Raw genomic sequence first — 25,906 nt, forward strand, 5'->3', positions numbered from 1 at the left:
CTTCTGGAAATGTCAAGACTAGGGCTGAAGTTAATTTGACCTTCAATTCCTAGAAACAGCGTTCACAAGCATCGACCCACTGAAATTTTGCTGATTTTTGAGTTAACTTCATTAATGGTGCTGAAATGGAAGGAAACCCTTCCACAAATATCCTATAATAGCTTGCTAATCCTAAAAAGCTACGGACCTCTGTAGGTGTTGTAGGCCTCGACCAAGTCTTCACAACCTCAATTTTATGAATATCTACTCGAATGCCGTCAACTGAAATAATATGACCCAGAAAAGTTACAGAATTCAACCAGAACTCACATTTCAAAATTTTAGCATATAACTCACGAGACCGAAGAATCCCAAGGATGATACGCAAATGGTCTGCATGCTCCGCTTCTCTCCGAGAGTATACTAGAATATCATCGATGAACACGATCACAAACAGATCTAAGAAAGTCCTGAATACATTATTCATAAAATTCATAAACACCGCCGGAGCGTTGGTCAACCCAAATGACATCACCTGAAATTCATAATGGCCTTATCTTGTTCTGAAAGCCGTTTTGGGAATATCTTCTTCTCTAACTCTCACCTGATGATACCCCGATCTCAGGTCAATTTTGAAAAACCACTTGGCACCCTGTAATTGGTCAAACAAATCATCGATTCTCGGAAGAGGATGTTTATTATTTATCGTCACCCTGTTCAACTGCCTATAGCCGATGCATATTCGCAAGGATCCATCTTTCTTTCTTACGAACAAGACAGGTGCTCCCTATGGCGATGAACTGGGTCTAATGAATCCCTTCTCAAGCAAATCCTCCAGTTGTGCCTTTAACTCTTTCAATTCTGCAAGAGCCATACTGTAAGGAGGAATAGATATAGGTTTAGTATCCGGCAACACATCAATAGCAAAATCAATCTCCCGCTCCGGTGGAAGGCTTGGAAGTTCGTCTGGAAATACATCCGAAAATTCATTTACTACCGAGACGGATTGAAAGGTCGGCGGCTTTGCTTCGGTGTCATGAACTCGGACTAAATGATAAATATAGTCTTTAGAGATCATCTTCCTCACCTTGAGATAGGAAATAAACCTACCTCTTGGAGATGCTGTATTACCTTTCCATTCAAGAACAAGTTCTCCCGGGAATTGAAATCGAACTATTTTCGTTCTGCAATCAACATTAGCATAACAAGAGTCCAACCAATCCATGACCATAATAACATCAAAATCAAGCATTTCCAGCTCAATTAAATTAGCAACAGTATGCCAACCACACACCACAATCTCACAATTTTTATACACTTGACTAGCTATTATTGGATCGCCAATAGGAGTAGATACTTCGAAAGGTTTGATCGGTTCGGGTTTCACCCCACTACGACCAGCAACATAAGGAGTGATATATGACATGGTAGAACCCGGATCAATCAATGCATAAACATCATGGGAGAATATGGATAATGTACCTGAAACCACATCTGGGGAGGACTCAAGATCCTGACGTCTGGCTAAAGCATAAATACGGGGTTGGGTGCCACCTGAACTGGATGATACCCCTCTGCCCCTACCACGGCCTGCTGAAGCCTAGGGAGTCTGCCCTACGGGGCATACGGATGAAGAAGAGCTGGCTGCTGATCCTATAGGATGGACCCCAACTCTGCCACCCATCGCGGTACAATCACGCATCATATGCCCAATCTGACCACAGGCATAGCCAGCATCTGAGCCACGGTGATACTGACCCGAATGTAATCTACCGCACTGGCTACATCGCGGTATCGGTGATCTTCTCTGACCAGAATCACCTCAAAACTGAGGACCCTAGACCCTCGAACTCTGACCCGGATCCGAATAAATGAGGCGGTCAAATCTCCTGCCCGCAAATCAAGAAGGTACACTAGTCGCGGACTGGCCCGAATATTTGGAATACTGTTGTCGCTGGCCCCCTCTATACTCACTACTAGCACCGGCAGACCTGGCCCTCTTGCTCTGCCCTCTATCAACATCGCGCTCACCCTTATACGGTTATTGCTGCTCTTCTAAATTCTGGGCGTGGGCCTGAACACAATGCTATCTATCATACCCAACCTGGACATATATCATTCTCAAGACAACATTTACAAAACATATTTATACATCAGCCCACGAAGCTACCAAAATGATATACAAAGCATACGCTGGTGTATTCATGACATCTACTACCCACACATATGTATCTACGAGCCTCTACTGGAGACTAAGACATGAGAACGAGACAGGACCCCGTCATACCTAAATATTTACACAAAAGAATGCATCAATAACTGGCACCTCCGGAGTAGTGGAGTGCTCCTGTGTAGCTGCTGATAGACTCCTATGAATCTGTACCGCCTCTCTGTCTACCTATGGGCATGAACACAGCGTCTATAAAAAGAAAGGACATTAGTACGAACAATGTACTGAGTATGTAAGGCATACACAATAACAAGATAAAGAGATGCAAAAATATAAAATAAATGGATAACCTGTAACTGATTGACTCTTAAGGCGGAGGCAACATGCTAACTTATATAACAAATTACATCATATCATACAAGCATATATAACTGCCCAACAATATAGGTACGGTGTGATCATCATTAGACTGTGTCCGGGGTAAACATCTCATGCCGCCCACAAGTGGTGTCTGCCCGGCAATATAGGCACAGTGTAATCATCGTCATAGCTGCCCACTACGCCTATCGTAGTGGTGTCTGCCCGGCCAACTAGGAATGGTGTAGTCTTACATATACATAATCTAAAGAATGAATGAGAGCTCAAGTAAAAGTTTTAACATTATCGGAGTGACATAAGGTCGGGAGCCTTCCACTACATTATGGAATGACTCTCATCGCTATGTCTCACCTTGAAAGAACTAATATCACGAGGTGAGGTATCAACAAGAAATGACATCAATGGAATCATAAGAATAAGAATATCAAGCTTATCATAGCGTCATTATCATCATCCTTATCATAGGACATATCTCATCTCTAGTTCATAAGAAGCTCTTGAGAATCTCTAACTCTCATCTTTTAGGATGTAAGAAGAACATGGACACATAAGAATAGAGTCACATATTAAGAATCAAGCCTTTGAAGGAAAGGGACTAAACTTACATACCTTTACGTCTCCCTAAATTTTTTGACTAAACGCTTCCTTCCAAGTTCACGATTCTACATCCAAAAGAATTCGTACTAAGGTTAGATAACCGAAAACATACTTGGAGCTAAGCTAAGGAGACTAAGGGCTAACGAAAATTGGGACGCACTTCCTCTGTTTCTACCACTTTCCCCATATAATATAACAACTCCCAAACGTCACTAATAACATTCACAATATCATAATCAATAATTTCATCAAGCTAGACATTATTCAATCCTCAACATTCCCTATCAAAATCATCCATAACCATAGTTATCACCCAACGTCGTACTCATTCACATATAATTCTTCTTCAACATCCTTAATATCATTCATAACAAGATTTTACCCATAACATGTCAAGAACTATCATTCAAGTCAAGTCACTATTCAAGAATACCACTATTTCCATTTTTGAACTCCATCTTCTACTTTCTTCCTCAATCCAAGTTATTCAACCATTGAATACTCTTACTAACATGAAATGAATATAAAAATCACCTTTAATGGTGTGGGAATGAGCTTTAGATAGCAATACTTTACTTGGAGAGAAACCCAACTTCAATTCCAAAAGAGATGCTTGGCTCCTAGCAACCCTAAGGAACATCCAAACACTTGATTTCCTTGATTATTGGTGTTTGATCTTTGATTCACCTTGAATTTATGTTGGTAGGGTTTATGGAGTGTTCTAGAGCTCTTGAGAGGTGTGAAGAATGAATGAAATGTAAAATGAGGACTTGGGGTCTCTTTTTAAAAAAATTAAAAGCTGCTGGACGAGGATTATACAGACCCTTATATGGTCCGTATAACTTATATGGTCCGTATAAGTGACCATATAATACCTCCTGTGAACAACCCCTCTCTGGTCAGGTTATACAGTCCATTATACAGACCGTATAAGTTATACGGTCCATATAAGTGGTCGTATAACTCACAAATTCCAAAATTGCTCTCGTTGTTTCGTTTAACTTGCAATCCTTATGGTGCCTTCTTAACACTTGTTTAATACTTCACTAACCATCTAAGGATCCTCATAGTTTCTCCTCGAGACATTACTAAATTAGCATTAGCTCAGTATTTTGCAAAACCTTTCCAAAATGTGACTTAGGCTTCGCTTTCCTCAATGAACTTTCTTCCCCTGCCTCGAACATCTTTGGAATCTTAATTAGAATCTTTAAGTATCCCTTCTTACTTGTAGGCACATCATATATATCTTACCCTGCGTTAGTCTATTTACCGCACAACGACATGAAATTTTTCGAGGTGTAACATCAATATCGCGATCAGGTGGCATACCCGGCAAGTCTGATGGGAATACCTCTGCGAACTCGCTCACAATAGGGATAGACTCAAGGGGTGGAGATGCAACAATCGTATCACGAACATGTGCCAAATACGCTAAACACCCCTTACTTACTAACTTCTTCACCCGAAGAAAGGAAATGATCTTCTTCGGAGAGGGACTAGGAGTGCCTCTCCACTTAAGCCTAGGAATACTCGGCATGGCTAAGGTGATTGTCTTGGCCTGACAATCAAAGATCGCATGATAAGGAGAAAGACAGGACATGCCCAATATAATATCAAAGTCCACCATATCAAGAATCATCAAATCTACCAAAGTGTCATACCCCATAAAAGTAACAAAAAAAGACCGGTAGACTGGATCAACAACCACAGAATCTTTGACCGGAGTAGACACATGAACAGGTGTATCTATGCTATCACAAGGCAAATCCCAACCAACGGCATGAAATGCAGATACATACGAATAAGTGGATCGAGGATCAAATAACACAAATGCTGCTTTATGACGTACAGAAATGGTACCTGAGATCACAGAATCTGAGGTCTCTGCCTCGGGCCTACTAGGAAATGAGTAACAATAGGTTCCACCATGCCAAGTCAGAGATCCCCCTCTCACACTCTAAGTACCACCTCTAGCTAGTTGGGACCCACCCCTAGAACCAGGGGAAGTACCGCGGCCTGACTGAGCACCGCCTCTCTGAGAAGTCCCACCTCCTCTACCGGATGATACAGGAGTCCTCGGCGGCTAATAATCCATCCTAGGTCGGGGACATCTCCTGGCAACATGCCCAACCTCTCCACAAGAGTAACAGGTAAGAGAAGTCGAGTGCTGAAACATGAAAGCTGAAGACCCGGATGAAGCAACCCTATCCACAGGTCTGGAGAAAGAACTCTCAGGAGCTCTCTACCTAGGTGGCTCACTAGAGAAAGTCGGTAATGCTTAATGCACGGGACGACCGGAATAGGGTGGAGGTGGCCTCAAAAATTGACCCGCAGCCCTCGTACTAGAACCTTCAAAACTGCCAGTCTGACGTGGCCTCTTATCACCACCACTGAAAGCACGGGCCTTAGCGCCCTCAACTATAGAAGCATGTTCAATAATGGACTGGAAGAAAGCCTCCATAGACTCCATCTGAAGATAAGCAATCTGTAGAGAGCCTACTAGCCCTCCAACAAAGCGCCTGGTCCTATCGTCCTCAGTAGAGATCAACGGAGTAGAGTAACGGGCTAAATAGAGGAAACTGGTTACATAGGACTCCAAGGACATGCCTCTCTGCCCAAGGTGTAAAAACTGCTCCCTACGCGCCTCTCTCAAAGACCGGGGCACATACTTCTCAAGGAAAGCCCGGTAGAACTAAGTCCAAGTCAAACGAGGAGAACCCTCAGGTCTGCAAGCCACGAAATACCTCAAGCACGTCCTTGCATCGCCGCGAAACTGGTAGGACACATAATCAACGCCGTGGGTCTCCACTATCCCTATACGGTGCAGCAACTCATGCATACTAAGAATAAACTCATAGGCATCCTAAGACGAGGTACCAGCAAACGTCGGTGGCTCAAACTTCCTGAATCTCCCAACCAGCTCCTGATCAGAAGCAGTCATAAAAGCCCCTTCCACGGGCCTAATCTCATCACAGGAGCGGGTAGCGAATCCATGTGACGAGCCATAGCTGCAGCGGGATGTACTGCCTGTATAGGTCCCTCTCAGGGGTCTGCGCCCCAACCCTAGTCTGTGAACCCCCGCAGGGTGTAGTAACACCATCGGCCGCCTGCTGGGCATCAATATGAAGAAAAACTCTGGCTATAGTATCGTGCATGGCCTGATCAGAAGTAATCTCAGACTGTGTCTGAGCTGGAGCCACATCCTCAGGCTCGAGGGACGGAGATCTTCTTCGGCGCTGTCCTACCATCGGAGCTCTACTCCTGGCTGGGGCAACCCCTCGGCCTCTCGCTCTACCGCGCCCTCTGGCTGTCGCTCGCCCTCGGGTGACAGCCGTAGCTGCAGGCTCTGGCACCTGACCTCGGGCCATAGTAGTTTGAGTCCTCACCATATGTGAGAGAAGAGATAAGAGGCAAATACCAATTTCATCTTTCCAGATACCAATTTGAATAAAGTATCACGACGGAATGCAAGGAATTGAGATGTCCTAAATGTCCTATAGCCTCCCGCAGATAAGATGGAGCTCATCATACCGATCAGTGAAACTCTACTAGACACGTTCTTGTATTAAAAACCGGGTAACCTAGGGCTCTGATATCAACTTGTTACGACCCATTTTCCATAGGCCGGGCGGGACTTACCTTCATATAGCGATAAACGAACCTTCAACCCAACGATGAACAAATACACGAAGAATCAATTTAAAACAGCGAAATAGAACAACTACATAAGTCTCACGATATATCTATATATAAGTAGTAGAAAGTGCGGAAGATAATAAACGCCCCCAGGGTCTAGTCTGAATAATACAAGATCATCTAAGGAGAATTGTACTGTCTGGAATACTAATACATAAATGTCTATGTCTCTGAAATAAAAGTAAGACATATGATAGGAAAGTCTTCAAGGTCAGCGGGCGCCATGCTCACCTTTGAAACTCGAGAGGAAACTGAAGAGTCGATCAGTCAAGGGTCAAATAAGTAGATCCGACTTGGTACTCTACATTCATAAAAGAATACAGCAAGTGTAGGTCAGTACAAATAACAGCACTGGTAGGCATCATCGGCCGACTAAGCATAGTTAACACAATTCAGAAAATAAAGCAGATAAGCAAGGAATTTAACAGGTATAAGACAATATGATCACAACCAAGTATCCGTCATCGCCAATGTAAAGCATCTAAACCCAAATACATCAAGTCCGAATATATCTGATCCAATCCAACCATCACAATCCAATCACTAAGAATCTCAATCAAGTGATAATGCAATGCAGTGCAATGATTGAATGAATGCAATGTAATGCCATTCAGATGAGGTGTACACATGTACTCCGGATGGAAATATTGACGTCTCAGTAGCACAACCCAGCGTGACTCGCAAAGTCTAAGTGCCACCAGTCCCGGATCTTTTCCCAACAGATAGACGGGACCCTGGCTAATTGCTCACCGAGGGAGTCTCACCGGCACCACCCTGGGGGACCCGCGGAGTCTATGCATTAACAACGATTCTGGGATATCATCGGAATCAGCCATGCAACAACAATACCGGAATAGATCATCGAACATCGGCCATCTCACAATCACTCAAGAGAAAGGGTCTGTCAAATATCAATCTCACACAATCAACGATTCCGGAATTTAACCTCAGACATCGGCCTTCTCACAATCACTCAAGTAAAAGAGTTTATCAAATATCACTTTTATACAATCAACGATTCCGGAATTGATCTTCGGACATCGGCCTTTTCACAATCACTCAAGTAAAAAGTTTATCGAAATATCAGTTTGCTCAATCAACGGTACCGGATCATCACCAGGTATCTGCCATGCATCATGAATATGTGAGAATGCGTGCAATGCGTATATCAATTATCCACAGCCAAGTTCAATATCACAAGTACTAATAAAGGTGTACGCAAATAATGTATCGTATCACAATGCCAATAGTGGTATGACAACAGTATATTAATATCACAAGTACCAATAAAGGTGTACGCCAACAATATATCAATAGCGCAAGTACCAACAACGGGTAAGCCAACAATGCAGCATAGTTAAAATACCAACAACGATATATCAATCCTATCTCAGTCAAGACAATAACACAGATTTCGATATCTACCAACTACTCATGGTATCAAACCATCACAATAGAACAATAAAACACACATAACGGGGTGGCTAGTCCCAACACACAACAAGGCTCAACCTAAGGCAATATCTAACCCGACTTCATACTCGAAGGTTCACATGCTCTCTCCGACATCATAATCTAAATATGTGCTTTGCTATACGAAGTCTCACCAAAGGTAAACCATAACCTACCTGGACAACCAAACTGCAACACCAATAACTCACACCTTTGCCTTGCCTTTCCGCTGAAGCTCAGAGCCAAAGTAGTCTAAGCATAATCAAATTCAATATTAGAAATCATGAAGAATGATACTAATGTTGCTATGATTTCAATTAGGTAAATTCTCACCCTAGAAAATGAGGAAACGGACCCATAAAGAAAAACGGGAAATTCGAAGGCAAATTACCAAATTAAGTACTAGGTGATCCTAACCCAACCATTAATTATTGATTTAGCCCAAGGATTAGCCTAAATTCTGATTTCAAGCAAAACCCCCAAATTGGGTATAAACCCTAAGTCTTTGATTCCGAAATTCAATGCTTAAAGTGGAAGATACATGATTAATAAGCTTAGATTCATCAAATTTTAGCATAACCATCATCAATTTATCATACATGATCCTAAGGGAAAGTTCATTAAAACCCTCCTTCAAATTCCACCTCTAAGGGATTGTTTAAGGGAAGGGAGAAATCTAAGATGATTGCGATTAAGAAAGAGTAAAGGATTAGAAAAGTTTTACCTAAAAGAATTTCTCCAAATTAAATCCAAGAACGGTTTTCTCAAGTTCAAATATCGAGATGGGAAATAATGAGGGTCTGAGACTTATTTAAGACACATTTAATGAAAAATAACTGCCCGTCACCGCCACGACGGTAGAGATGCCGCTACAGTGATGCCGCTACGACGGTTGGGAGACCGCCACAGCGGTATGGCCAAAAATATAAATGGCCGCCCCAGCGGCCAACTCAACGCAGCAGCGGTGCCGCCATTGCGGGCACCAAACACCAGAATCCTCAATTTGTCTAAGTCTTCAATCGAAATCCCAGGTTATTCCCGAGGCCATCTTCTCACAAACCAAACACATAGACCCATAAAAATTACGCTGCAAACGCGCTCGTGGTCTCAAAATTTTCAATGGAGGCCTCGTTGACCGGGTCAACCCCCGATGACTTATAATTCCAATTTCCCATCCCAAGTCTCGAAATGCATCTGAATGCATTGGGAATCGAACCAAATGCACATACAAGTTCTAAACGACCATACGGACCTCTCGAAATTGACGGAATTTTGAAAAAGGTCCGTTTTCCCAAAAGTCAACTTGAGCCAACTATTTTCCACTTTAAGACTATATGTTATACCCCGCGTTTTCAGAGCATGAGTGTGACACGTGCTTCCACAAAAAATTGACAATCATGTTGTTGCTACATAATTTAAACTCACGTCTCTAGTATTATATCCCGTATTTTTGTACGTCAGATTATTCGTAAGCCGAGGTGGGGTCCACACGTCGAGATTTTTTTGGGACATGCGACAAGTTATATGAATCACATATGTGAAGTTAAACCCAACTCAAGAAGGACCCTTGAGCAAAATCAAAGTGGAAGCACTCCAAACAAATAATTTTAAGTTACGTTTTTGGGTGATCTGACTTCAGGAGGCCATAACCCCATCGGTATTTGGGAATTTGGGAAAACTCCCAGAATGAAAGTTGTATATAATTGAATTAGCTTTCCAACCATAGGTCGTAGGTCCATATCTAACGTCGGGATAAAGAGATACAGACGTTTTAAGGAAGAAAGGTCAGTGGGCTAGGCCCAATCCGGGCCCAACCGGGTTACGCCCATGACCCATGCCTATTTAAGTGAAATTTCAGCCCTTTCTCCTCATTTTTCAGACAAAGAACACCAGAAAATTCTGGAAAGAGAGAGAGAAGAGCCTTGGAGAGAAGAAAAACCAATTTTGACCGAAATCTGAACCCCGAATCCCGAAGCCCATGAAGAGAAAAGTGTTGTACGCTGCGTTGTCTTCAATTTGAGCTAAACATTAACCAAGGAGAAGAGTGATAACGTGGTTGCTGCATGCTTAAGGTATCAATAAGGTTCCTTTTCATTGTTAACGAGTTTATTTAGAGTTTTAACGGATTAGAGCGGAGGGAATAGCCTGATAAATTCGTTTGTCGGTGCTGTGAATTATGGAATGAGATTTGAAGAAAACTTTGGATGAAAATAAATGTATTTAACTTGTAAAATGTGGAGGATGTGGTTATTGATGTTGTTAGTGTTAATTTCAGCTTCTTTATGGAAATAAAATTATTAAATAGTTATATCGCAAATTTGGTTGGTTGAGAAATTTGGAAAACAGTGCGCGGGCTGTTTTATGGCATACGTCGGTATTGGAAATGATGTTAATACTATTGGTATTGTTGTTGATGTTGTTGGTTGTTGAATTGAAATCTCGGGCTAGGCATATAAACAGGGAAAATGTTGCCCGAATTTTGGTAGAATTTAAAAGGGTTTTAATTAAAGTTTTGAGATGAATGTACGACGATGATCCTAATGATATTATGAATGATTCCATATGTAGAGTACAAGGCTACGAATAATTCTTAATCGAGTTTCAAGATGAGAAGTAAGTTGAAAGTCGAGAATCATCTTCCATGTATGTAAGGCTTACCCTTTCTTTCTTTTGGCATGTCCTAGAGCTAAGTAAGGTATGACACGTATCTTGGGGTAACTCTATTCCTTAATTCCGAGCTTGTTTACGATTCTTATTCACTTCTTGACATGAGCATAGTTAGTATAGTCGAGCTTGTTGTATGATTGAATAACGAGCAAGCATAAAGAGTTCGTGTTCCTAAAAGAGTTCTATAAGTACTAATGTCCCTAACTTTCGTAGACGGTCTCGGATTGCTTTAAAACGTTCGTAGAGGGTTCTGTAGTAAATAATGTCCATAATTTTCTTATGCAAACTCGGATTGACCCGAAAAGTGCTTATGATCTTTCAAGTGTCGATTAGTGTACTTATCTATCGAGTCTTACAAATTTATTTATGTTTATATAGTTTCTCACTACTCTGCTCGTGCATGCCTCAATATATCCTTCACTGCGTCCCGGGCCAGGGCACGTTCTCGTGCGTACTCCACTGTATTGTTCACCGTGTCCCTCACTAGAGGGCCGGGGCACGTTATATATATGTATATGATGATATGATGATATCGGGGTGGCGGCCAGGATGGCATATGATGACTCTATTCACCGCGTCCCTCACTAGAGGGCCGGGGCACGTTACATGCATATATGATACATGATGATGACATGCATGATTTTCATTTCAAAAGACAAGTGTATTGATGTTTTTTTTACAGTCATACTTGTTTCTGGTAAGACCTTCGTTTTAGTTATGATCCTCTTTACTGTATTTCATGCCTTACATACTCAGTACATATTCCGTACTGACCCCCTTTTCTTCGGGGGTTGTGTTTCATGCCACGCGGGTGCACACCGATGAGCAGAGGACATTGCTAGGAGATGTACCAGCTGGATTGACGAGCTCCATTTCCTTCTGGAGTGTTGCCGAGTCAGAGTATTCATGTTATGGTATCTTGATTAATGTTAGAGACTTTGCAGACAGATCACGTATATAGAATGTCAGTCCTGTAAGCGGCTCCACCAGCCGATGTACCACTATGCATTATGTTACAAATTCCATATGATTACAGATTTTACTTGATTTGAGAATGACGGAAAGAATAGTTTTGGCAAGTTTTTATCATGCATTTCATTTCGTAACGTAAGGGTCCAGTGAGGTTATGAATATAACGAGAGTTATAGGGGTTCTCTCGGCTCTGAGTATGGGGTCGGGTGCCCATCATGCCCTATCAAGATTAGGGTGTGACACTATATTTTCCCCAAAGTTGCTCAAATCCGATCTAGACACCTCGAGAAGCGTGTCAATAGTACCCCCAGGTCAAAAGTGAGTTAATCAATTCTTGGGAACGGGTGAAAATACCAAAGACACTATAACGACCAAACGGGTCATTACAATACGAGTTGAAGCCCTGCTTCGAAACCACTCTCTTCTAGCTGATTTTAACTGAACCTCATTCTAGTGGGATTTTCGGCTTTATTAAAAGTTAAAGTCAGTTAAAGTTTTTTTCTTCCCTTCTTCAATAGTGCTATTACGATGTTTAAGTATCTTCTTTATAAGTTTATATTTGTGCATTTGGAGATGATCTAGGGTTTTGTGGCCGTTCGGGATTTGGTCAACAATGGAATCCAAGACCTTCAAGGCTATCAAGAAAGATCCTCCTAATTCGTGCAGCTAATCTATCAAAAAAATTCAGTGTTTATACCAATTTATATTAAACAGATTCGAAAATGAAGATATATATTTACTAGTTTTCAACACGAACGTTGCACATGGCTTACAGATCAATTTGTTCAAATTTTCAATGTAGTTTAATTTATATTAAAACAAGTTACTAATGAGTAATCGTGTTTTTAATATATTAAATATTCAAATTGACATTTTCCTTGTTTTTTTTGACATTTCAAAAGCACATAGATTTAATGTTAATATAAACAATGTCTGTTACATTTTTAAATTCATCATGTCCTAAAATTTGTCCCATGTATTTAAGAAATTGTAACCTTTTTTCTTTTTATAGTGACATATATATAACGGAGTAGTTTCTATTAAATTGGCATATCAGTTCATGAAAATCCCCTTCATTCTTATGAGTCATTACCCCTTGTTGACGGCTAGGATGTTAAAAATATAGTTTCCCTTTCCTAAGAAGTTTCATTCCAATCAATAGAAATATCTCTTTCTTCTAGTCGGAGTTGGCAAAATAGGAGTCGAAGCCCCGCTTCGGAAAGCCTCTCCTCATGCCGATTTGACCTGAGCCTCGTTCTAGTGAGATTTTATCCGTTTTCAAAACTAAAATTTTATTAAAGTTTTTTTCTTCCCTTCTTAAATTTTGCTGTTACGATGTTTAATTATCTTCCTTATATGCATATATTTGAGCATTTGGAGTTGATCTACGATTTTTTATGTAGTTACGGAATTGGTCAACCATAGAATCCAAGCGGACTCTCAAGGATATCCAGAAAGATCCTCGTAACTTGTACGGCTAATCTATCATAAAAATCAGTGTTTGTACAAATTTATATTAAATTGCTTTGTAAATGGAGATATATATTTACTAGTTTTCGCCACGAACGTTGCACGTGCCTTCCAGATCAACTTTTATAAATTTTTAATGTAGTTTAATTTATATTAAAACATGTAACTAATGAATAATCGTGTTTCTAATATATTAAATATTCAAATTGAAATTTTCCTTGTTTTTTGATATTTCAAAAGCACATAGATTTAATATTAATATAAACACTATCTGTTAAGTTTGTAAATTCATCATGTCTTAAAGTTTGTGCCATGTCTTTTAGAAATTGTATTTTTTTTTCTTTTTATAATATGTTAAGGAGTTAGATGATGTGGCAGTTGGTTAGAGTATATTAGAGATAGTTAGAGGTAGTTATAACTAATTGTACAGCTAAGCATAGGCTAGAGTAGACTGGTCAATGGTCTGTATATATTGTAATCCTGCATAGAAAGCAAGGTGGTCAATATAGAAAATATTTTCCCAATTCTTCTCTCTAACATCTCTCTCTCAGATTCACCATTGTTGGTGTTTACATGGTATCAGAGCTCTGGAAATAGATGCAATTATGAGAGATTGTTCCTTCGATTTGTGAAATTTGTTGAGTTAGTATAGCGTATTGGATATAGAGATATTTCTATACAGCAGTTTGGTTGTTTTCTCTTCGTGTGATAGCTCGAAGAAACATTTATGGCGGCAACAATAGAATCTGCAGTTGCGCACACAAACTCTTCAACAGAGCCTACGATTACACACACGCATCCTCTCTATGTGAATCCATCGGATACTCCAGGTTCGATTCTAATTCCTGTTCAGTTGAAACGATCTGAGAACTATGGATTGTGGCGAAGAACGATGCGAATTGCATTGCAAGAAAAAAGGAAATCAGGTTTTGTAACAGGGTTATGTAAGAAGGAAAATTATGGAGAAGAGTATCATGAACATTGGGATACTTGTAATGCGATAGTTTTATCTTGGATTATGAATACAGTAGCTCTTAGTTTGTTAACTGGAATAGTGTATGCATCAGATACATATCTGGCGTGGGAAGATTTAAAGGAACATTTTGACAAAGTGAATCGTACGAGAATCTATCATTTACATAGAGAAATTGCAACTATATCGCAAGGAACTGAGTCAGTCTCAGTGTATTTTACTAAGTTGAAAGAGTTCTGGGAGGAATATGATGCTATGGTCATATCTCCAAGGTGTGATTGTCCAAAAGCAAAGGACTATATGGACCATTTGCACCAGCAGAGGCTTCTCCAGTTCCTAGGAGGGTTGAATGAGACCTATGCACCAGCAAGAACCAAGCTTAAACAAAGCTTATGCAATGATAGTGGAGGATAAGAGCCAAAGGAATAACTCAGAGTTGAGTTCCATGGGTGCAAAATCACTTGTAGAAGGGAATGACATTACTGCTCTTGGGACTGCAAGACAACATTCTCATTCGCAGCAAGTACAGCAGCAGCAACACTCTCAAAAGGCTAAGTACAAAAAGCCAAATGCTCAATGTGACCACTGTAGAAGGGACATACTATGGATGACTGCTACCAGCTAATAGGATATCCACCATGGTACAAAGGGAAGAAGAAAACAGTGGCTTGCAATACACAGTATGGAATATCAGCTGAACATACTCAGGGTCAACAAATGATTCCAAGGAGTAACCATGGATACAATGGATACACCATGACTTCACCTCATAATGCAGGCTATTGTATGGGAGGTGGAAATACAAGGAATGCATGACAAGCATGCAATGCTCATGCAAGTCACACATATAATACTAATGTAGGAAATTCATATAATGGCAGTGCCGGATACAATACAGGGAACCCATCATATAATGCAGGACATGGTAATGGACATGCTGCAGCACATGGATATGGTGCAGGAAATGGTAATGGAAATGTTGCAGCACATGGATATGGTGCAGGACATGATGGATATGCTGCAGGATATCAAGGCTTTGGAGGTGTTAACATGGATATTAGTGAGGGATAGTATGACAAGATTATGCAACATCTTCATTACAACAACAAACCACCTGAAATTGCAGCTCACTCAGCAGGTATTGCTAGTTGCATTATGGACAATAATGAAGATAATCCTTAGTGGATAGTTGACACTAGTGAAACTAACCACATGGTGTCTCAATCTAAAATGTTGTCTGAACCACATAAGTTACCTAGTAATGAATCAAAGAGAGTCTACCTACCTAATGGACAACAAATCCCAATAGCTCTAATTGGAAAGGCTAACTTGGATCAAAGATATCAGATGTCTTATACATTCCAGACTTCAAATATAATCTTTTATTAGTCTCCAAATTGACAAAAGAGTTGAGATGTTGTATGCTCTTCTATCCTGATTTTTGCCTCCTGCAAGACCTTCACACTGGGAAGGTGAGGGGGATTGGTAGCTTGGTGGATGGTCAGTACTACTGGCCTCTCAAAGTAAACCACATCTCAACACATTCAGTTGCCTTAAGCATGGTAGATGAGACAGACTTATGGCACAAAAGGTTGGGACACATACAATATAGAATTCTGCAGCAAATGCATATAGTGAAACATGATAGTCACACTCATTCATGCTCTATTTGTCTTTTAGCCAAACAGACTAGGTTGCCTTTCCCACAAAGCACCAGTAGAGCCAATAAGGTGTTTGATTTGATACATGGAGATGTATGGGGACCATATAGGTTCCCCACATATGATGGCAATAGATACTTCATTACAATGGTAGATGATTGTAGTAGAATGGTTTGGATTTTCCTTCTTAAATTAAAAAGTGATGTATGCATTATTTTGAAAGACTCTATGACTCTTGTACACAGACAATTTAATGTAAAAGTTATTTTTAGAAGTGATAATGGTACAGAGTTTTTTAACTCACCTTGTGTAGACTTATTCCGAACTGCTGTCATCATTCATCAAAGCTCTTGTGCTTACACACCCCAACAAAATGGGGTTGTTGAGAGAAAGCACAGGCAAATTCTTGAAGTATCTAGGGCCATTAGATTTCAAGCAGGATTACCTATCAGGTTTTGGGGGCTTTGTGTCCAAAATGTTGTTTCTTTGATCAATAGATCGCCCTCCATTTCCCTAAAGGGGCAATCTACTTTTGTTGTTTTCTTTGATAGAGCACCTAACTTGAGTCACCTAAGATTTGTAGGCTGCTTGTGTTATGCTACAAATGTCAGCAATACATGTGATAAATTTGGGACAAGGGTTGTGCAGTTTGTTTTCATAGGGTACTCCTCTACTCAGAAGGGGTACAGGCTGTACAACCTTGAGACCAAGACCTTCTTCACCAGTAGAGATGTCTTTTTTAGAGAGGATGAATTTCCCTTTAAGGTAGCTGACGTGTTTGATACTACTACTCCTAGCACTGGGAATCAATCACCAGACATGTTTCTTCTTGATGAGGATATGACCACTACACTACCTGGCGACCATATTGCACTTGACCCTACTCCACCTAGTGCTGGTCTTCCATCCACACTCACCCAACCTCAATCTCCAACCCAGGTTATTCCTTGCCCTCCTGTTCCTACTGACAAGCACGGAAATCTAGTAGAACCTTTAAACAACCAGGGTGGTTGAATGACTAGATTCACAATATCCCCTCCTCTGATTCTTCCATTGTAACTCAGTCAGCTTCCTTTTCTACCATCTATCCTCTGTCAGCCTATATGTCTTATGCCAATATATCAGCACCCTACTTTCACTCCCTTTGCAATTTTTTAGCTATTAAAGAGCCAAGTTCTTATGAGGAAGCTCTACAGGATCCTCAATGGGTCCTGGCCATCGATCAAGAATTTCAGGCTTTAAGTGACAACCATACTTGGTGTTTGGTTGATCTCCCTTCAGACAAGAGGGCCATAGGGTATAAATGGGTGTTCAAAGTAAAATACAATGCACAGGGGAAGGTGGAGAGGTATAAGGCTCGTTTGTTTGCCAAGGGCTATACTCAGCAGGAGGGTCTTGACTACCAAGAGACCTTTTCTCCTGTAGTTATGATGGTCACTGTTAGAGCAGTTCTTTCCTTGGCTGCTATGCATGGCTGGAAGCTACACCAAATGGATATTTTCAATGCATTCCTACAAGGAAACTTAGTTGAAGATGTTTATATGCTTCCCCCTCTTGGTCTTCTTAGGAAGGGGGAGCTATCTGGGAAAGTTTGTAAACTTCAGAAATCCTTGTATGGCCTGAAACAAGCATCCAGACAATGGAATCTGAAATTATGTGAAGCTTTGATGGGTGATGGCTATACTCAGAGTCATCATGACTACTCCTTGTTCAGTAAACGGTCAGGTTCTGATGTTGTTCTCATCATAGTTTATGTTGATGCCCTCCTTATTACTGGGTCCAATGTTGTTCTAGTCCAACATGCTAAGGACATGCTCAAGTCCCATTTCAAGATCAAATACTTAGGGGAGATGAGGTATTTCCTTGGTCTTGAAATAGCCAGGAGTCAACAAGGTATCATGGTTTGTCAGAGAAAATTTGCACTTGACCACATTGCTGACCTTGGGCTGGCCGGGTCCAAACCTATAGGAACTCCTTTGGAGGTCAATCAGAGGTTCACCAGTGCAGATTTTGATCAGGGATGTGCACCTGAGAATGTGCAACCAGATGAGCTGTTGAGTGATCCCACTTGCTATCAACAACTGGTAGGCAAACTGCTATATCTGACCATGACAAGGCCAGATATCAGTTATGCAGTTCAAAACCTGAGCAAATTCATGCATAAGCCAAAGAAGACACATATGGAAGGGGCTTTAAGAGTGGTAAGGTATTTGAAGAATACACCAGGGTTGGGAATAATGCTATCATCCAAGATGTCTAAACAGCTTACAGTGAACTGCGATGCAGACTGGGCTTACTTGTCCAATGACCATAAAATCAGTCAGTGATTTTATGGTCAAGATTGGTGATTCATTGTGTTATATCCCGTACTTTCGCATATTCGGAAATTTTGAAATAATGGTGACTTGTGGAGACAAGGCAATATTATGACCCTAACCACTATGTATATGTTGCCTCTGAAAATTTTGACGCGAAAATATGGAGAAAGGCCAAGGGCAAAATTGGAACGTTGGAAATTAGTTTCGGGAATTTTCAAAAAATAAACCAAAGGAATTTGGGCTAAAAAGAAAATAGAAAACAATGGCCCAAAGAACATAAGTGGCCGGCCATGGTCATGCAAAAATTAGCCCAAGCCCATGAGTAATGAATCCATGAGATAAATAACAAAAAGGGGGCCAAAGTCTTCATTTTTCAAGAACCTTCAAGAACCAAAAAAAAAAGAGAGAGCAAGAACAAGAGTATAGGGGGTTTTGCCCCCCCCCCCCCCCCCTTCCCTTCAAAAAAAAATTTTCCAAGTCTTTAGACTTTAATACAAAAATCCCTTCCTTCTTGAATTCTTGATAATTTTAAGGCTCTCTACAACGTGGTATAATTAGTTTGGCAAGAAAGCTCCGTTTGCGGAAAGTGGAAAATTGAAGCAAAAGGTAAGAATTTTATTCTTTTATGTTATGGAAGAAGCATATATGTTATAATGATTAGAATTGCATAGAAATCATGGAATTGTGATATGTGTGTTCATGGTCGTGTGTGGTATGGTGAAGAAGAGTGGTGAATTATATTTTAATTATCTTGTTAGTTGTGTTGTGGAGGTGTTCGTGAGGTAAATAAGGGCCTAAGGAATCAAGATTTGTATTGAAAATGGTTGTAGATTGTTATGGGAAATTATGTGAATTTAATGAAGATTTTATATAATTATGAAGGTAAGATTCTAGAATGTGAATTAGTGCTATTGTTGTTGTTTTGAGAAGAAAACAATGAGATTTAGTAGTTTTGTCGCATTCGTAGGAGTTTTGGATGGAATATGGAATTGGCGGAAACACTTGAATTCATGAATATTGATTGAAGTGCTATTGAAATATGTTTGAATAGTCTTGAATTAGTTAATGGTTACGGAAAATGTTGATATTAGTTTGATAGTGTGGAGTTGGAATGGAAGTTGATGAACTATATAGAAAAGAGGATTGTTTATGTTATAGTGTGTTTTGTGGAAATTGTTGGTGTTGTTGGATTGTTGGGTTGTTGTTGTTGATATATTTGGCCGAGTTGAATCCTCGGGGATGTTGTATTTATAGGGGAGGTGCTGCCGAAATTTCGGTAGATAAGTACCAATTTAAGATTTGATGCCAAAAGCTTAATAGTAACATTTGGTAAATGTGACCATTTGTAGGTTTTGGACGAAACGGGGTTTGAAGTTTGGTGAGCGTAAAAGGCATGAAAGGTATGTAAAGCTTACCCTTCCTTCTTTTGGCATGTCTTAGACCTAATAGGTGTGAATATGAGCCTCGGGGGTGATTATATTCCTAGAAATCTAAGTTTGGACTTGCCCCTTTTTCATTCAATCAAATTGAACTAAATGCGTCATAACTTGTTGAAATAAGTGTCTAAACATCTATGACTTGCTAGGTGGAACCGAATTACACTAAAACTACCATAAGTGACTCTATAAAATTTAATGTACGTGATTTGTGTACGCCACCTCTGTTGACCCGAGGTGGGCCCACTACTCCCGACTCCTTCTCTATTGCTCTGTTTGACTCATTCCACTCGATAAGTAAAGGCAACTTTTGATTATCATTCTAACAACTAATAATAGCCATCTTAACTACTCCGAGTATGTTCTGATTCGCATGCCTCTCTAATACAAGCATTCCGCTACGAGTACTCTGACATAAGTAGTTTGATGTAAACGTTCGGACATAAGCATTTGGATGTGATATAAGTATTCTGATATGAATATTTTGATATGAATATTCTGATATGGATATTTTGGTATAAGTAATCTGACATGAGTATCTGATACAAGTATTCCGATATAAGTATTCTGACAAAAGTATGCTATGAAAGAAATCCAGTACGAATATTCTGATAATACGTTTGATCAATCCATTGAGTCTTGACTTATGTGCATTAGTTTCTCACTACTCTGCTCGTGCATATGCTATGATCTCCTTCGCCGATTCCCGGACCGGTTTATATCGTGCGCGCGGTTCCCGAGTTCCTCGCTCGAGGGCCGGGCACCGTATATGAATTCCGAAGTTAGATGTGTTATGGAGTTAGATGTGTTCTGGTTCGCTGAACCACATATGATCTGTTATTATGATATGATATTATGATTTGTGTGTCGGAGATTTCGGAGCAATACTTCTGGAGTTAGATGTGTGTGGCGCCGAGGGCAGGGCGGCGCCACGTTTCCCCCGGGTCCTGCAAAGGACCGGATACCGTCCTTGGCATGCATGGTGTTACACCCCGCGTTTTCAGATCAGGAGTATGACATTTACCTCACCGTAGTAAGGGAGTGTCGGAGACGTCCCATAATGTTTTGAAAAGCACAAGCCATGGAAAGTACGTAACAACGAAGAAAGAGGGTGAATTACGATCTCGTAAGTCGTAATCGGGAAAGAGTATTTTGAAACACGAGATCATGATCATTATTAGTATAATAAGTGATAAATATCATGTATGGAGAGTTTCGGAATATTTCGAGATCGAGCAAATTGAAGAAAATAAGTTCGATGAAAATTTGAGAAATGCTGGAAGGATTTTTAGTCAACTTTGGAGGGGTATATCTCCATGTATAGTTGGAGTTTTAAGGCGTTTCAAAAGCCTAAAATGCAGTTCGTCGAGTCTAGTTTATAATGTAACAAACCGCTCGTTGATAGGACCTCGGAGGAGAGAATTATAGACGTTACAAACTGAACTGTCGCGCAGAAACAGCACTGCTACAGCACTGCTACAGTACCGCTAGAGTACTGCAGCAGTACTGTAGCTACAGTACGCCGACCCAATTTAATATAAAAGGGGCAAAAATCCATTTTTCTTCATCACAAATATGCTCCAATGTTCCAAAACATTCCAGAAAAATCAGCAAGAAAAAGGGCCCTTAAATCCCACATAAAAGTGAGGATTTTGAGTGAAATTTGAAGCTACAAGTACTAATCGAAGTCCGGGCAACGCATAGTCACAAATATAATTTCATTTTGGAGTTGGAGGAGCTTGGGAGCAAGTGAAAAATTGAAGATTTTGTTACTTTGGTAAATACAAGGTATGAATCGTTAAATTTCTTTCTTTATCAACATGGATTAAGAAATAATTGCAAGAATAAGGTGATAGTTTGTTGTATTCATGTTGTTGAATTATGGATTGAGGTTTGAAGAAAATTTTGGATAAAATATGTATATAATCATCTTGTAGAATGTTGAAGATGTTGTTATTGATGTGTTGGCATTAATTTCAACTTCCTTACGAAAGTAAACATTATTAAATAGTTGTATCACAAGTGGGTTGGTTGAGAAATTTGGAAAATAGTGTGTGGGTTGTTTTATGGCATATGTAGTCGTGTATATGTGTTGAATTGTTGAAGAATAATGAGCAAGTTATATTTAGTGTTTTAGTTGTTGTGTTGTAGATTGCATATAGCAAGTAAAGACTTGATAAGTGTGGTAAAGTATTGGTAATTGGAAGATTATGTATATTGAAGAATAATGTTCTTGCATGGATAGTATGTAATGATATTGGTATGATGTCGTTGGAATATATACTATAAGGTTGTTATCGTGTTCATTGGAGTCGGAAGGTTTTGAAGAAGGTAATAAATTGAAATCATGCATCTTGGATGAAATATGTGAATTGCTAGTGCGATTGTTGATTATGTTAATAGTTTGGCCGGGTTTGAATTCCCGGATTGTGTTGGTTGAGAATTTGGCTATGTTGAATGTTGAGGATGGTATATTTACAGAGGAAATGCTGCCGAAATTTCGGTAGCCAAGTGTTTCATTAAGATTTCAACTCTAAGTATACTAATGAGAGTTTTGGTAAAAACGACCAATTTGCAGATTTTGACGAAATTGTGACGTGAATTTGGAATAGCAAAAGGAGCGGAAAGAGGTATGTAAGGCTTCACCCTTCTTTCTATGGCATGTCTTAGGTGTAATAAGTCGGGTACGAGCCTCGGGGACAACTCTGTTCCCCGGAATCCGCACCTAAAGTTTTCTCCTTTTTGTTCAATAGAATTGAATTAGAAAGTGTTCCAATTGTGGGAAAAACCTCCTAAACCCTTAGCACTTGTATAAATGGGACCCGATTACCCTAAGATCCTCACAAGTAACGCTATGACACGTAATATATGTAAATCGTATACGCTACCTCATCCGGCCCGAGGTGGGCCCGTTACTCTCGGATTTTCCTTATAGTCTTGCTTGACTTACTTGAAGTGAATCTAAAGGGAAACTTTAATCCCGATTTCGTTACCAAATGATAAGTACTATGACTCCTCTAACGAGGATACTTCCATGACGATAATGATAGCAATGATGTTAGATAAGAGGATATGCCTACGATACGTACTACCAGAACGACTCTATGACTAAGATGACTAAGCTAAGTATCTTATGTAAACATGAAAATGATAAACTAATTTTCGAATCCTATTTATATTCCCTAGCTATGACTTCACTTTCTAAAGACTTCCAAGCCTATGAACTGTCATCTATGACGCCCACGATTTCATTCTACGTTTACTTTAATACTATTCTCCGTTGACCATCTCACCTTAAAATATTCGTCCCTTCGAGGTGAGACAAGAGCGATCATGAGTATTCCATAATGTACTCGGAGGTCACCGACCTTACGTCACTCCGATGGCTACATGATTTTCCCTTGGGCTCCCTTGTGTGCTTATATGATGTATATTTATATAAAACATGTATATTTATATAAGATATGTATATATATATATAAAACATGTATATGTATATAAGATATATATAAGTATATAAAATATGTATATGTATATAAGATCAGTAAATGTATATAAGACATGTATATGTATACAAGCTATGTATATGAATACAAAAATATGTGTACGTATATAAGATGTGTATATGCATACAAAGTACATATATGCACGCTATGTCTATGAACCTGGGCTGGGGGGAAGGGATACATGGGGGAATGGGAAGGGAAACATGTTTCATTGCTACCTGATCAGCTGGCTTATCATCCCGGACGCGGGGTGCCCGGATGCGGGATATATGGGTGAGCCGGTGTATATCGGCGCTATGTGGGTGAGCCGGCATTGTTCGGCGCTATGATATGACCTACCATGTCATGACCAGACATGCTATGATAAGATATGCTATGGTAAGATATACTATGACATGATATGCTATAATCTGCTACGACAGGACATGATATGACAAGCTATGCTATGCTATGAGACGCTATGATATGCTATGCTATGGTAAGATATGCTATGACACGCTATGCTATGACACGACATGCTATAACATGCCATGCTACGATATGAGGTACTATGTAAATCGTATACGCTACCTCATCCGGCCCGAGGTGGGCCCGTTACTCTCGGATTTTCCTTATAGTCTTGCTTGACTTACTTGAAGTGAATCTAAAGGGAAACTTTAATCCCGATTTCGTTACCAAATGATAAGTACTATGACTCCTCTAACGAGGATAATTCCATGACGATAATGATAGCAATGATGTTAGATAAGAGGATATGCCTACGATACGTACTACCAGAACGACTCTATGACTAAGATGACTAAGCTAAGTATCTTATGTAAACATGAAAATGATAAACTAATTTTCGAATCCTATTTATATTCCCTAGCTATGACTTCACTTTCTATAGACTTCCAAGCCTATGAACTGTCATCTATGACGCCCACGATTTCATTCTACGTTTACTTTAATACTATTCTCCGTTGACCATCTCACCTTAAAATATTCGTCCCTTCGAGGTGAGACAAGAGCGATCATGAGTATTCCATAATGTACTCGGAGGTCACCGACCTTGTTATATCCCGTGTTTTCACACGTTTGGAGAAACTTGAATTATATGGGATTCTTGAGATATAAGATTAATTTTATATCTTGTTGAACATAGGAGTTATGCATGAAAGAATAGAGTCATGAAAGTGTGGGACAAGGCTAAGGGTAATTTTGGAATTTTGGAAATTTGTTTCGGGAATTACAAAATACGATTCACAAGTTGTTGGGCTTGTAAAATAAGAAACAATTGAGGCCCAAAATATTAGGGGGTGGCCGGCCATGATGGCCTTGGCCCAAGCCCAAAATTTGTATTTAATTTCCATAAGATTAATTAACATAATGGCCTTGATCCAAGCCCATTTTTACTTGGTCATGTGCTTGGTCATGTGACCAAGTCTTGATATTATATGTATAAGAAGATTCAAGACATTAGAAGGCAAGACCAAACAAAGCAAAAATAAGAAAGAAAAGGGAGAGGGTTTCGGGTTTGAGGGGCAAAATTGACCCTCCAAAATCTTGCTTCAAAAATTCATTTCTTGTTAAATTCCTACTAATTCAAGGTTCCTTTGCATCTTGGTATAGTTGGATTGGAGTGGGGAGCACTAGAATCTCCAAGGTGATCATATATTCAAGTGAAGGAGACTTGAGGAAAAGGTAAGAATTTCTACCTTTTTATTGTGTTGTTGAGTTTTGTTTGTGTTGTAGTATGTAGAAATGTGTTGATTGGATGGAAAAATGGAAGTTTGCAATGTGGGTTTGGAATTGGAGGTGTAGCCGTGTGTATATATATGTTGTATAGCCAAAAATGTGTTGAAACTATGTTGTATTCTAGTTGTGAATGTGATGGAATTCATGTTGAGAATGAAAGTGGAATAAATTTGATTGAATTGCTAAAATAGCACTTGGCCGTGTGGTGTATTTGGCTTGAGAATAAAATGGATTAAGTTTGTTTAGTGTATTGGAGTGTTATTGTAATGCTTGATATGTGAATGAAGTTAGAATGATATAAGTTTGTATTGAATTGGAATATAGAAACTTATGTCGTTTTAGTATAATTTTCCGACATTAAGGAAATGAAGTTGTTTGATTGCTAATAGTGATGATCATTGATGAATTTTGAAGTTGGAAACTTGTTATGAAGTTATATGCCAAAGATTTGATGTTTTGCATAAATTAAGACTTTGGCGGAAAATTGTATATTATGTATATCAAGTGTATATCTTAAGGAAAATGATATGAAATGCCTCTAAATCTATGTTGTGATGATCTTGAGTAATTATGGATGTGAAAGTAATGATGTTAGTTTGAAAGTTTGGATTAGAAGGGAAGTTATGGCAAGTTGTGGAAACAATGACTAGTTGAAGGATAATTGTGTTGTTAATGCTTTTTGTTGATGTTAATGTTGTTGTTTGGGTTGTTGTTGATGAATTATAGCCGAGTTGAATTCTCGGGGTGCTATATGTATAGGAGAGGTGCTGCCGAAATTTCGGTAGCCAATTATGCATCAAATTGGAACTTTGGTATTATTAGCTTACAATTGGTAAACTTGACCAATTGCAGTTTTTCGACGAAACGGGAAGTGAGATTGGAAAGGCTTAAGGA

At 39.6% G+C, this 25,906-nt stretch overlaps 1 protein-coding gene across 1 annotated transcript; it reads left to right on the forward strand.

Annotated features, from left to right (window-relative positions):
* The first annotated feature begins 14,957 nt into the window (after nt 1-14,957).
* Nucleotides 14,958-15,425, forward strand: LOC132619881 (abscisic acid and environmental stress-inducible protein-like). Its single transcript, XM_060334646.1, has 2 exons — nt 14,958-15,147; nt 15,217-15,425. Exons 1-2 carry the CDS (start codon nt 14,958-14,960, stop codon nt 15,423-15,425), a joined length of 399 nt encoding a protein of 132 aa, XP_060190629.1.
* The last annotated feature ends 10,481 nt before the right edge of the window (nt 15,426-25,906 follow it).

Source organism: Lycium barbarum, chromosome 11 (assembly GCF_019175385.1).
Source record: "Lycium barbarum isolate Lr01 chromosome 11, ASM1917538v2, whole genome shotgun sequence".
In the NCBI taxonomy this organism is placed as follows: Eukaryota; Viridiplantae; Streptophyta; class Magnoliopsida; order Solanales; family Solanaceae; genus Lycium; species Lycium barbarum.

Excerpts from the sequence above, each read along its gene's own strand:
- LOC132619881 (XM_060334646.1), top strand. The coding sequence starts at position 14,958 with ATGGATGACTGCTACCAGCTAATAGGATATCCACCATGGTACAAAGGG. Across the intron at positions 15,148-15,216 it reads TGCAGGCTATTGTATGGGAG|GAAATTCATATAATGGCAGT; the intron begins GTGGAAATACAA and ends ATACTAATGTAG.